The sequence below is a fragment of the Psittacula echo genome, assembly GCF_963264785.1.
Source record: "Psittacula echo genome assembly, chromosome: Z".
Lineage (NCBI taxonomy): Eukaryota > Metazoa > Chordata > Aves > Psittaciformes > Psittacidae > Psittacula > Psittacula echo.
The window spans coordinates 20,119,666-20,133,967 of NC_137742.1; the positions used below are offsets into that span (position 1 = coordinate 20,119,666).

Consider the following 14,302-nt stretch of genomic DNA (forward strand, 5'->3'; position numbering starts at 1 on the left):
AATATTTGTGTGTGCGGTTACTGCATATGGGTTGGTGGTTCTTGGTCAAGGCCGTCATGTTGACTTCAGTCATATAGCAAGAGGTAAGCAGTGAGGCACATGGGAGGAGGCAGGCTTGCTGCCTACCACACTGTGAAAGACTTAAATGGCTTGGGATACAGCAAGAATTTGATCAGGGAGACAGAAAAAAGGCTCTTGAGAAATGGAAGATTATAACTGCAGCATGTATTTGGAATTTCAAATACGGACATGCTTTTAATTTGAGCACAAATGGGGAAGTATTCGATATGAAGAGGGGTTATAAAATTGGGCGTACCAACAGCTGGGGAGATAAAGCAGCTGAAGGGATGCCAGAATGCAATTTCTGTGCTTCAGGATCCGTATGTATCTCCCTCTTTTCTTTCTAGAACTTCATGACTGGGATTATGAGTGGTTTTGAAAGCAAATTGAAGGAACAGTGTGGGCACTGTTTCAGCTTAGTGTATCTTAAGAGATTCTTGTGAATTTGGAAGTTTATGTTGGTTCAGAAAATGATTAAGAGGGTTCATGGAATAAAAGTTAATATAGAGCTGCCAAACACAGATGTGTACCTCCTAGCTCAAAATGCAGAAAACTGCTACAGAAGGAAAACTTGCGTGCTTGCTGTGTTCTTATACTTTTATCTGGTTTATGTATTATTGACTTGTGTCAGACAGAATTCTAGTATGGATTGTCATTTGGGCCTAGATGGTAATTTTTCTGAAGTTCAAGGTAAGATTTTCTGTGAGAAAGTAATGAAAAGACTTCTCAGAGCACTGTAAACCTGCATAGAAGCAAACCAGAACCAGAGTCAACACTTGAAGTCAGTTTCTGTGTTGGTGGGCTCAGTGGAAGTATATTTGCCCCCAGTAGCTTACGAAATATGGTAAAGCAATTAGAAAAAACCCAGCATTTATGCAGTGAGATACTAGTAACTTCTTGTGGCCATGAGAAGAGGGACTTGTAAAGAAGAGAGCAGGGTCTCTTCTTCAGGCAGTTGCTTGGGATCCTTCAGATTGCTGTTACTTGGTGTCATGACTAGTAGCGGGAATACTGTTCTTGAATTTTGCTTTGTTACATGTTGAAAAAAAGTTCCAATTTAATCAGAAAACTCTATGTGAGTAAATGTGATTCAAGTGCTGTTTGGTTTGTGGTGCGAGTTTTTAAGGCGTTACAAATCCCAAGGCAGTAGCTAGAGCATATTTACATAGTAGCAATGTTCTAAGACTTAGAGGTGTTAGTACTGGTGGGAGTCTTTGCCAACTGCCCATTTCAGGTTTCTCTGTCATTTATTTTAGTATTGCAGTAAAAGTACAGGTGAAGTTCAAGATTTTAGCATTTATAAAGAAATTGAGATTTTTCAAATACATTTCTGGCAATCCTAACTCACATGTTTTTAGTCTGGCAGACGTGATGCCTTGGGTAAGGGTGCAAGCTGTGGAAACTGTTGAAGGTTGTACGCATGAGGTGAGTGCAGCAGAAATGCATGTGGAAAGTATAGGCTTGTTTCATATAATTGTATGTATTACTGCCAGTAAAATAATATTGTGCTTATTATATCATAGAGTTATATAATCATTTAGGTTGAAAAAGACCTTTAGGATCATCAACTCCAACTGATAATATAGTACTGACAAGCGCACCCTAAACCAGGTCCCTAAGTACCACATCTACACGAAAGACTTTCAGGGATGGTGACTCAACCACTTCATAGACAGCCCTTTTGGTGAAGAAATTTTTGCTGGTATCCAGTCTAAACCTCCCTTGGAGTATTTGAGGCCACTTCCTCTTGTCCTATCACCTGTAACTTGGGAAAAGACATCAATAGCCACCTCTTTCAGTCCTCCTTTCAGGGAGTTGTAGAGAGCATTAAGGTTTCCCCTGAGCATCCTTTTCTTCAGACTAAACAACCCCAGTTCCCTCAGCTGCTCCTAATCACACTGGTGCTCCAGAACCTTCATCAGCTCCGTTGCCCTTCTCTGGACCTGCTCTAGCACCTCAATGTCTCTCTTGTAGTGAGAGACCCAGAACTGAACACAGGATTCAAAGTGCAGCCTCACCAGTGCCCAGTACAGGGGAGTGATCACTGCCCTGGCCCTGCTGGCCACACTATTGCTGATACAGGCCAGGATGCTGTTGGCCCTCTTGTCTCCCTGGGCACAAGCTGGATCATGTTCAGCTCCGTCAGTCAGCACCTCCAGGTTCTTTTCCACCAAGCAGCTTTCCAGCCACTCTGCTGCAAGCCTGTTGTTCTGCATGGGGTTGGTGTAGCCCAAATGCAGGGCCCGGCACTTTGCCTTGTTGAACTTCATACCATTAGCTTCAGCCTATTGATCCAGCTTGTCCAGATCCCTCTGCAGAGTCTTACTACCCTGAAGGAGATATTTTATGTTATATTTAAGGTAGAACAGGCTTGTAAAGAGTTTGAGGTCTGTATCTGGCACTTGAAAAATTAACAGGGTACCTTACCAGAAGTTGTTCAAATGATACTTGCAATAAAATGAATGATTGTGAAACACTTGATGATAATATTGATAAGTTGCCATATTTTAAAAGTGCCAAGCTCATTCTGTCTTCTGTTGTTGAGGATGAAAACCTATTAGTTGTTAAAATAGGTCTGTGTTTATAGTGAAATCTCAGTGTGCAGCTGTTCACGGAAATATTTTACTATTTTGGTTCAAGAATGAAAGGCTTTCTTGTAAGGCTGATTACTGTTAAAAATTGCATTTTGGGAAAAAGGGATAAAGATTTTTAAGCAAAAGCAAAATAATGAAAACTTTGCATTTTCAAATTGTATTAGACATAAGTGCAATATAAAATATGAAAACTTGGAAGTATTAATGTAGATTTGTATTTTATCATCCTTCATTCAAAGATGATTATCAGAGTTTCTGTGAGAATTAGATGTGTAATTTTTAACTACTTTGTACTTTTATGATAATTCTGTTTTCTGTGCTGTCTTCCCAAGCTAGCTCAATTTAAATGGGGTTACATTCAAGCACCCTGTATGATTAGACTTTTGTAATGAAAGTACAGTCTTTGCTATCTCAAGATGTCTGGCAGAGGTTTGCCATCACTTAGTAACTGAAGAGTGTTTAAATATTTAGTATGAATGAGTGTTAGATATTAACCAGCAGCAGGAACTTTCCTGTATAAATACATAATCCTTGGAAAGGGAGTATTTTCAATGTGAGCTGAGTAGTTGGTGTCCTTTGGCCAGAAGCTATGATTGTGTCTTGGCTTGAAGAGCTGATGTTCCAAGGTAGTTGAAGCAGAAATATTTCACAGAAGACAGTAGGAAGTATCAAAGCAGTGAGAGAAGGAACCTTGTTGGAGCAGAAGGATAGAAATATTGGTTGAAAAACTTCTGAGAGAAAGGAAGGAAGCCTTGACACATGAGGTCATAGAAACAGGATAATATAAATTCACATTTGTTTTCATGCACATCTCCTGCCCTAGATCTTCATAGCTTGATGTGTCATTGTATTAGACACTGAGAATGCTGCAGCTGTTTTTATTGTATTTTATAGGTTGCACTTCCAGCAAATGAAGAGTTCACAGGTCTGAAGCCAAGAACTGGGAAAGCTGCAAAAGTACGTGATAGATTGCATTTCTTTTCGCATATGCTTCAGAGAATAAATGAGGGTAGAGGGAAAGATTATGTATTTTGTCAGTAAGGCTTGGAAAAGAGTGTGTTGAAAAGGTGACCTCTTGCAAGTAAGGTGGGTGTTTCTATATTTTAAATTTGGTAGAGTATAATGGTGTGGTTGAATGGGGTGGGTAAGCTGACTGCAATTCTATTCTACATCAGGCAATGGCTTCAGTTGCACTCAGTAATTTCTCATCCTAAATTAGTAAATCAGAGAAAATTCAGTTATCGGGGCAAGACTTCAATTTGACATGACAAGAAGATGCAAGCGAAGATCTTAGGTGAAGTATTAGATTAAATTATTTAAGTTCAAAGTAATTGAGAAATACGGGGTATTAATATCGTTTGAAGTTACAAATATCAACAGGATGCCATTTCTGCCTACAATTTGCACATTAGATTAGTCACAGAATTAATTAGATGTAAGTAACAGTCCATCTTAAAAGTATGTAATGTTTTTTCTTGCTTTCTTTTTAGGAATATCCATTTATTCTTGATGCTTTTCAGAGGGAAGCTATTCTTTGTGTCGATAATAAGCAGTCTGTGTTAGTGTCGGCTCATACATCAGCTGGTAAAACTGTTTGTGCAGAGTAAGTAATTTTCTGACGTGTTCTAATAAGAAAATGGTGTGATGTTTGTCATGTCCTTTTGTTGAACCATCATAGCTGTTATGCCTCAAATTCTTGATACGAAGTTTGGAGCATTAGTACTAGACATGAATTGACTACTCAGATATAAAAATTACTTCTTTCATCTTGTTTAGTGGGTAGTGAAGGGCTTAATTCATGTTTAAGCTTGTCTTCTGTGTTTAAACAATCTGGGTTTGTTGAGATGTTATTATATAGATTGAAAGGAAAGTTTCTGCTGTCCATAATCGCATGAATTAAGAAAAAAATACATTGCTTTTCTAGCCTCTGGCTTTAAGGAATTTCTTGTGTGTTTGAACTGCCAAAAGCAGTGGTTTGTGTTAATTAGCAACTTTGTGTTTGTCAGACAAGAAATGCTTAAAAGATGGTGTACGTTTTTTGTCAGGGATTGTTCTTGACAGTGGAGTGGCTTCCTGACCTGGGGTGAGAAGTTAGATGTACATGTAAATATGTTAGAGCATGAGTTCCAGTAATAATAGTTTGTCATGAGACTGCCAGATTTTTAGATAAAACTAGGTGTGCCCTAATGTCCATAAAAATCAGTTAACTTGTTAATGATTTGTTGCTCTTCAAAGATGCATACATAGTTGAGTTAAGGTTGCACTGAACTTGTAAGAAGTGATTTGTATTCTTGTACTGTGTTCTGCATTTCTTTTTTTTATTTTTTAAGGAGAAGATTAGATGAAAATAATATGTTATGAATGACTTCCTGACAACTTCATAATGTACAGTGTTTAAATACAGGTATGCAATTGCCCTGGCTTTGAGGGAGAAACAGCGTGTAATATTTACAAGCCCAATTAAAGCTTTGAGTAATCAGAAGTACCGTGAGATGTATGAAGAATTTCAGGATGTTGGTTTGATGACTGGGGATGTCACCATTAATCCTACAGCTTCTTGTCTGGTGATGACGACTGAGGTAAGACCAGACATTAATTCTTGATCTGTCAATGATCATTTTCATGATGCCTCCCTTTAATGTTTGAACTTCTGGTTTTTGAAAAAGTTAGGTAAATGTCTGTAAATTCATGCTTTTGGACTGTCTGTCAAGAACTTTCATTCTCACATGGAGAAAGACAGAACTTAATTAATTTCCTGAGTGCTCAAGACAGAGAGTTTTCTTTGGATAAATGTGAAGTACTAAAAGTCAATCAGTCTAAGTGAATCCTGTAGGAACAGTATTTTGGTTTTGGGAAGCAAAAGGTTGAGAGGAAAATCATTGAGTGATAATTGAGTGTTTCACGCCAGATGCTAGTACTCCAGGAATATACAGTTTTTCACCTTTGGTAAAAAAGTACTGTTGACATGGTTTTGTTGTATTCCTGTTGCAGAAATCTGTCCAGCCATGAGTTGAAATTTTTCTCTTTCTGTCTTTACCTTAAATGAATAAACTGTCTTACAGAGAAAACTCTGGTAGGAAAACATGGGGTGGAGAGACAGAATGACTTGATTTCTGACCAGAGATTTCATGTTAATCGCAGAGAGGTTGTCTATTAGGATGAGGGAAGAAGGCAGCTTGGCAGGCCTGTGCCACATAGAGGCTGGGAGAAAAATAATGTTTTTTCTTTCATGTTCCTTTGCTGGTTTTGCAGAAAAACTGGCTCATCTCAGACAATGAGATTTGGAATCAACTTGGAAAGCACCTCACAGCCAATCTTAAAATGCTTTTAAGATTTGTGCAAAATATGATTTCATATTGCCACATAAATGTGAACCACAAATTCAGGCAGTTTCTTACTGAAATCTGTGTAGTATGACTGTTATTTCATGTGTTTGATCTCAATTTTTTTTTTTTTTTTGCCTTTCCTAGATTCTGAGAAGCATGCTCTACAGAGGTTCTGAGGTTATGCGGGAAGTTGCATGGGTTATTTTTGATGAAATCCACTACATGAGAGATTCGGGTATCCTATAAGTACTTTCTTTCCCCCAGGAAGTTTGATGTTTGGTTTTTTTCTTTCCCAAGAACATTTTTTTTTCTTTTGATGAATTCTTTATTCTCTCTCTCTCTCTGAAAGTAGCTCATCTTTGTACATAAATCACTCATAATTTGTTTTGTATTGAATGTGTGTCAGACAGCTATTGTGTGTCATAGTCTGCATTTTCTTTGCCAAGGCAAAAGCCGCTTTGAGGGCATTTGTGTAGGGGAAGCTGGTTTTAGTTTTCATTTTATTCTTTCAGCATGCTGTTGTTTGGTTTCAGAACTGAAAAAAACCAGACTTTAATCATGTACATTTCCCATGTGACTTCTCCGTTTTCAGAACGTGGTGTGGTTTGGGAAGAGACCATTATTTTGCTTCCTGACAATGTTCATTATGTCTTCCTTTCTGCAACTATTCCAAATGCTCGTCAGTTTGCTGAATGGATCTGCCACCTTCACAAACAGGTAATGTTTCTGATGTGCTATATGTCCATCCTTGTTGTTTTGTAATGTAATACTGTCTCTTTGATGTGAACTCAACCCTTGAGCATCTTTTCAGTCATCTTATAGCTTATAAATGATGGTATTGATCACTTATGGCTTCTCTGGTTGTACTTTTAGCTTTTGCAGCTATACTGGCTGTTCGTTCTGCATAGTACCATTACAGCTGTTTCTTTAAATTTTATTTTTCACACTTTAGACACTAGCTTGATTTCAACAAGCATTCTAAATTACAAAACATGATGAACATACTCAGATAGACAAGAGGTTATTTGGAGAAATTGTTTGAAAAGCTCTGTAAAAAGGCCATGTGGAAATAAGAAATAAATCATAAATCCATAGGAAATACTATATTTACTATGCAGGCAAAGTAAGAAAAGAGGAATATAAGAAATCTATCCTGTTCCGTAACTATTAGGTTTATCTCACTCCATTTTTTTAAGAGATGCTTTTGCAGCAAAGAAGATGGGAATCAGGACTAGGGAAGTTAATATTTGTAAGAGATTGATCAGATTGATTATTATGTTGTTTGTAGTGAAAGAGATGTAGTATAAGAGACTTTGTTTTGAGGAACACTAGACTGTAATTTACTTTTTTTTAAAGAAGAAACCTTTCTCCATGCAGTTTTTAAGTCTGCTGTGTGCCTTTTTTTAGGTGGTGTAAGAAATATTGTAGGGTTTTGCTTACAAAACAGAAGTTTACAGTTTTTCCTTTGGTTTTAGAAGGTGTTAGGATTTTTAGTGTGTAATAATGCAGAAGGAAATAGTACCTGTCCTTACTTTTTGTGTTCATGAGAAAGAATTTCCCCCCCCCCCCTTCGTTAAGCTAAATTGTTCTAAAGAAAATGGAAACATTTTCTTAAGCAACATCCATAGTCAGGAAAGAAAATCTCTTGGCTTCTATAAGTCTTATTTGTTAGCTTTTAGAAATATGCATTTTAATAGGGATGTACTAGATTTTCCATCAAGCAAGTATTTCTACGATGCAATTAGAAACATTTACATGTACACTGTTGTTTCTTTATAGCCTTGCCATGTGATTTACACAGACTATCGACCCACTCCACTGCAGCATTATATATTCCCAGCAGGAGGAGATGGGCTCCATCTGGTGGTTGATGAAAATGTAAGGAACATTCAGTTTGTTTGAAAGATCTTTTTCATTGTGTATCAGCCATTAGCTTGATCTCCTGCAAAATTTGGATTTGCTATACAAAGGATGTTTGTATTAAAATGAAGTACACAAGGGTAACAGTGATTTCTGAATTGCTGTTAAGATTTCTTTCGGTCTTATAGAAGAGATAGGTTTTGTTATCCTAATGTCATATAGTTAGCTGAGTAATACTTTGCTGAGATGTCTTAAGTGTCATGTCTTGCTTTGTTTTCTAAAGTGCATGCTGCTTTCTGTAAATCTGCAAAGTAGCTGATGCTTCTTGTGCTGTTTCACACACAAAAGAAAATGCAGTAGTGTTCAAATTTTACTTTGGTTGAGGGTGTAAAATACTCTTGTGTCTTTAGGCGATTTTGAAGTAGTGACTTGTTTAAAATCCACCATTGGCTCGCGCAGCAGTAGCTAATGCCATAAACAGTAGTACTGCACCTGAAGCTAGATCTTCACTGGGCAGTGTAGTTTCATTTAGACTTTGCTAAAAGTTAGTTTTGGTATTGTGTCAGGTATTGGTATTCAGCAGGTGTAGTGTGGTTAATGGTGTGATGGATAGAACAATGGGCAATAACTTCAGAGACACCACTGTAGTTCTGAGCTGTGACATTGACCCAGTAAACTCACTTGTTGGCTTATGCTTTGTTTTTGTTCTGCCTGTAGAAGTGGGGTAATGGTACTGGCTACAAATGGTACAAAAAAGTATTTTTAAGTGGGCTATGCAGGAGCTAATTGCTTACAAAGGTTATGTTTTGTATCTAGGGAGATTTCAGAGAAGATAATTTTAATACAGCTATGCAAGTGCTTAGAGATGCAGGAGACTTAGCAAAAGGAGACCAGAAAGGCAGGAAAGGAGGAACAAAAGGTGAGTTTGAATTCAATTCTAAAGTAACTTTTTGTATAATACCACAAAATTTTAGGCAAGCTGTGCTCGTGTTTCAGTTATTGCATAAGATACTTTTTTGATAAAATTACATTTTAATTAATGCAATCTCTCTGCAGGTCCTTCAAATGTTTTTAAGATTGTGAAGATGATCACGGAAAGGAATTTCCAACCAGTGATTATTTTCAGCTTCAGTAAGAAAGACTGTGAAGCCTATGCACTTCAGATGACAAAGTTAGATTTTAATACAGGTACAGATAAATAAAATACAGCTTTATTTACAGTTGTAGTTTAATGTGAAATGTTACTCTGGTTAGATATTTCTGTTTCCTTTGGAACTTTTTTTGTAAAAACAAGTGAAAAATACATATTACTTTTTCACTTACTATGCTGGTACATCAGTCTATTTTTAGTAGGAAACTATTGGTGCACAGAGTACTTAATTATTCCTCTATTTTAAACTTTATTTCTTTCTTCAAAATCCTGTTCTCTGTAATAATACAAGAGTTCCTAGAAAATTCTATGTATAATGGGAGAGAAAACTGATCATAACAAATGTATTTCCAAAAGTTTTCATTTATGTCCATAAAAAAAGTAAGTATCCTGTCAAAGTCAAAACAACTGTATAATGAACCGCTACACTGTTCTTTTTCAACTATTCAATACAGTTTTCTTTCTCTCCTTCTTTTCTCCCCTTTCTCCTCAAACCAAAACCTGAAAGGTAAACAACATTTTGGATTAAGACCAAGCTTGGAAAATAAGTTTAAGTTCATCGCTTGGAAATGTTAGGAGTTGTAACAAAAATAAGGAATTTGTTATGAATTGATGTATCGTTTCATGTCTGTGAACTGTTCATGCTTGCTTACTTGCTCCGGTCCTTACACCTTCAGGTTCACTGTTGCAACTATTTCTGTCAGAACATGTACAGATAGGCACAAGTGCAGAGATTAATTTTTCTGTATTTTCTTCTCTTGTATCTCTGAATTCTTAATATTTTTACCATTTCAGTAGAACAGGATGTAAACTTTTAGGACTAACAGAGAAAAGGGAAAGCTTCTGTGTCCATGCAGACAAGGAATAGTAGCTAGAAGAGAAACAGGAGGAGGTTAATTAAATAGACAAAGTACTTAAAACTGAGAAATCCCAAGCTTGGAAATAACTGAAGTTAGAATTATTCTACCAGGTTTGTTCTGTTTTCCTTTTGCCTGAGCATCCACTTCTGGTTACTGTTAGGCTTCTTCAGTCTTACATTTAAGTCTTGATCGTCTCACCCAGTCTGGGTGGCTGACAGTCTTCCATAGTATTTTTATTGTGAAGTTTTGTTAATATTAGAATGTGGTAAAGCTTTTTTTACATATGGTATAAACCTTCTAGATTTTGTAATAATTTACAAATTGCATTCTTAGATGAAGAAAAAAAGATGGTTGAAGAAGTGTTCAATAATGCGATTGATTGTCTATCAGATGAAGACAAAAAGCTTCCTCAGGTCAGTGGAGATAGGATAGGGGTAGCTGCTGCTCTCCTGTTTCTGCAGCTTTTGAGGCTGTGGGGTTTTCGTAGTGGGTACAGAAATCATAAACTGAATATTGTCATTCATCTCCCCAGGTTTTAATAACTCTTACATTGCTCCTTGACATTGTGAAATAGGATTCAGTGATTAGGATTCCTGTTGTAATGGCAGCAAATGGCATATGCCAGAATTAACTGTGGAGTTCCTACACTGTGCTTGTTTTGTTGTTTTGTTTTTTTTTTTCCTAATTATGTTTTTAAGTCAACAGGTATGTCTGGGTTAAAACTGTCTGGGAATAGATCAAATAAGAGTGCAGTATGCACTTGATCAGGTATTAACTGCTGAACCTTTTAGAAAGTTGAACTGATACAACTGTATTCTAATTTGTTGCATAGATGACTGTCTTTACAGTGGAAAAAATACAAATTTCTGAATGGACAAAATATTACAGGTTTTGATATTTTTGTAACGTATACTAAAGCTGTAATTTCATTCTCCTCCCCTCTTTATTTATTTGTGTCCATCAATTAATGCAGTGACCTTTATTGTGAGTGTGGCAATTTCTTCTTGAGAAAAACAACCATTTAAGTTTTGGCCATGCCTGCTTGCTTCAGATTCCACATTTTGTTTGTGAATTTGGGATAATAGGAATCCAATATATAATGTGTGTTGAGTTGTTAGCGTTTTTTTTTCTTGTAAGCTTACAACAGTGGCATTATTTCCAATAATATCCAATATTTATCCAATAATATATCCAATATTATATCCAATATTGGATATTGTATCCAATAATATCCAGTCATTATATCCAATAATATCTAGTAATCTCTGGACAATGATATCTCAAAAGCATCTTCTCAGAATTGGGTTTTGGATGGTAACCAAGTGTTAATAGATTGTGAATGAGAATCGTTTTCAAAGAGAAAACCAGAGACAAACCTAATTTCATGTAAGTATTTGTTTGAAGTACAATGCTTTTAGAATTTAAGAGATTAATTCAGTCATTTACAACCTGAGTTTCCTTGTATGGCTGTCACAGGTGCTGACTTCACTGTTTTACAGCACATTTCAATAAGTGAAATCACTGGAACTAAAACTGAAAAGAAGTATCTCGTGCTTACAAGATCACTGTTTCCAAAAATGACTTTAAATGAGGCTTTGGGTTTGGTGGGGTTTTTTTGTTGTTGTTTTTGGGGTTTTTTCTTTTTTTTTTTTTTGTTTGTTTGTTTGTTTCTTGGTTTTTTTGTTGTTTTTGTTTGTTTTTTTTAATAGATGCAAATTTAGATGTGTAAATTAGGGCACAGCTTCACAGTTTGCCTAACCCAATTTAAGACTAGTCTGCTGAAAAGCTTGGCCTCTGGCTTTACCCTTCAGATCATTCCTAGTTCTATCTGGAAAATAATATTGAAGGGATATCTGCTGCACTTAAAATCAGGAAATAGTGAATCATGTGAACACTGAGGGCAATCTTGAGATTTTCTATACAGGTTTTAGATTTTAGTAACAAATACTAACATTTGTTTACTTGTCTTTGTTTCTTGCCAGGTTGAACATGTACTTCCACTTCTGAAGCGAGGAATTGGTATCCATCATGGTGGTCTGCTTCCTATCTTAAAAGAAACCATAGAAATTCTTTTTTCTGAGGGCCTAATAAAGGTATATATTTCGTGTCCATATTTAGTTTTTTCTCTGTTGTAAATACACAGTTGGTAATGCTAATAAAAAAACTCCCAAGAAATGTATCTTAGCTCAGCATGTATGCTAGTATTACAGTGGAGATCTGCCTCCATCTTTGTCTGAAAAAAAACCAATTCTTGAAGCTGTTTGTTTGGATTTTTTTTCTCTCTGAGGAAAAACTTGTAGTCTTTAATACTTAGCCTTAAATATCTTAAGTTACAGTTCTAGTTTTAAGTGCTCCAGATTTTATTCTAAACTATTTAAACTTACATTGAGTAAATTTAACATTTTTGTCAACTGTTTTAAGGTATATTTTGCTCCTATAAATGATTGTAGACATTTACCAAGATGTTTGTGGGTTGCCTTAAAGGACATGCATTCAGAAAAATCTAATCTTAGATTAAAATTGTGGGGTAATTATCTGCTGTTTTTTTTCTTGCAAACATTGAATGTGGAAATCTACTTTTCAATAATACAGTTTGCACCCCCTTATGTATTCTTTTGGAATCTTCCACATGATTCCATCTTAGAAGTTTTCATGTTCTCACAGAGGATATAAGGGAAGGGTTAAATAATGTTTTTTGGTTTTTTTAAATACTAAATATACCTCTGTTCATATGTTGACTCTACACAAGAGGTAGAATCTGATGTTTTGTGTTGCTATCTCTGACTGTTTGAATGCTTGCTTAGAAATCTTTGTTTTTGCTTCCTTAACTTTAGTTTGTTTATTTAGGCCTTGTTTGCCACAGAGACTTTTGCTATGGGAATTAATATGCCAGCCAGGACTGTGCTATTTACGAGTGCCAGTAAATTTGATGGAAAAGATTTCCGATGGGTAAGTGAAAACCAGTTTCAGTAGAATAACTGAGTTGCATTATTTGAATCTAATAAGGATTAAATTTGCTCTTGATATACCCACCTCACTTTAGTAGCAAATATTTCTTTTTTCTTCCAAAAATCTTTTTGTTTACTAATCCATTTATAATTAGTGTACAAGTTCCTAAAGACAGGATTCCTCAGATATGCATGATATGCCCAGCAACCTTTCATGACATGAGACATTATTAAAATGTTTTTGGTGCTTATTAAAATGTTGCACCATGTTACAGAAGTCACTATATCTATGAAAGCATTAGTTAACTTAGGCTGCTCACATGCAAATCCATCACTATGAATAATGAATCTTAGTAGTTTAGTGATCATTAGGAGTGGTGAGTTTAGTCTGTGAAAAGTTCACGTATTAGATAACTTTTCTTTGCTAATATTTATGGTTCATGGTCGCTTAATGTATAACTGTAAAAAGCACTTCATATGTTTTTGCTATTTTTCTAATGTTTGTTAATTTTTTCTTTTTACTGTTTTATCCTAGATATCCTCAGGGGAATACATCCAAATGTCAGGTCGTGCAGGACGCCGAGGCATGGATGACAGAGGAATAGTAATTCTTATGGTGGATGAAAAAATGAGTCCAACAATTGGCAAGCAGCTCTTGAAGGTAGGAGACAAGTTAACTTTTTTTTTTTATTCTCACCACTAAGGTTATTCTCATTTGAATAATGTAATATGTGAAATTACAGACTTAAACAAAAAGCATGTAGAACATGCAGGTAGGAGATAATAACTCATAAAAGGAGTACGGGCTTTCACTGAGTTCTCATTAAAGCAAGAGTTTCTGTTGTGAAACAAAATTAGAAAACTAGTATCATCCTTCTGTGTATAAAAGGGATCAGGAGAGGTAGAGTTATATCCTATTTTCTAGTGATATCAGTACTAATACTGATAGTATTCTGGGTTTTTTTTCTTGCTGACCATAATTCAAGGATATTGCTGAACTAGAAAAGGTTTGCTAAGCTTTCACAAGAGTTGCTGAAGGCTTTGTTCTGTGGTGAAGTAAAACTTTGTTAATGGTCTTTTCAGTGTAACAGACAAACCGGACAAAGTCATGCAAAAATGAGGTATACATGATCAGTAAGAAAAGTGAGATGGCTGTCCAAGCTAGAATGAGCTATGGAGAAATAGATAGTGCTTGTAGGAAACTTTGAGGTTTGGAAAAAAACACCCTTGTAGTTAAGATGGTGTCGTGGTTTAAGCCCATGCCGTAAATTAGAACCACGCAGTCTACTTCCCCCCACACCCTTTCTTCCCCCTGCTCCTGGAGGGACAGGGAGGAGAATCGAAAGAATGCAACTCCCACGGGTTGAGATACGAGCAGTTTAATAACTAAGATATAACACAAATCACTACTGCTATCACCAATAATAATAATGATAAGGGAGATAACAAGGGAAGAGAATACAACACCTCACTGACCGATAACTCGCCCCCACCCAGCAGTGAT

The 14,302-nt window shown here is 36.1% G+C and overlaps 1 protein-coding gene across 3 annotated transcripts in view; it reads left to right on the top strand.

Annotated features, from left to right (window-relative positions):
* MTREX (Mtr4 exosome RNA helicase) overlaps positions 1 to 14,302 on the top strand; it is a 43,851-nt gene that overhangs the window by 1,113 nt on the left and 28,436 nt on the right. For 2 of the 3 annotated variants that reach the window (XM_080637942.1, XM_080637944.1), the window contains exons 3-15: positions 1,419 to 1,485; positions 3,549 to 3,611; positions 4,145 to 4,257; positions 5,059 to 5,233; positions 6,125 to 6,215; positions 6,573 to 6,697; positions 7,760 to 7,858; positions 8,657 to 8,759; positions 8,897 to 9,028; positions 10,184 to 10,263; positions 11,833 to 11,943; positions 12,698 to 12,799; positions 13,334 to 13,459. In XM_080637942.1, the coding sequence (XP_080494068.1) occupies positions 1,419 to 1,485; positions 3,549 to 3,611; positions 4,145 to 4,257; positions 5,059 to 5,233; positions 6,125 to 6,215; positions 6,573 to 6,697; positions 7,760 to 7,858; positions 8,657 to 8,759; positions 8,897 to 9,028; positions 10,184 to 10,263; positions 11,833 to 11,943; positions 12,698 to 12,799; positions 13,334 to 13,459 (1,387 nt within the window). The remainder of the gene's footprint in view (positions 1 to 1,418; positions 1,486 to 3,548; positions 3,612 to 4,144; positions 4,258 to 5,058; positions 5,234 to 6,124; positions 6,216 to 6,572; positions 6,698 to 7,759; positions 7,859 to 8,656; positions 8,760 to 8,896; positions 9,029 to 10,183; positions 10,264 to 11,832; positions 11,944 to 12,697; positions 12,800 to 13,333; positions 13,460 to 14,302) is intronic. The other variant, XM_080637943.1, reaches the window with a different exon arrangement.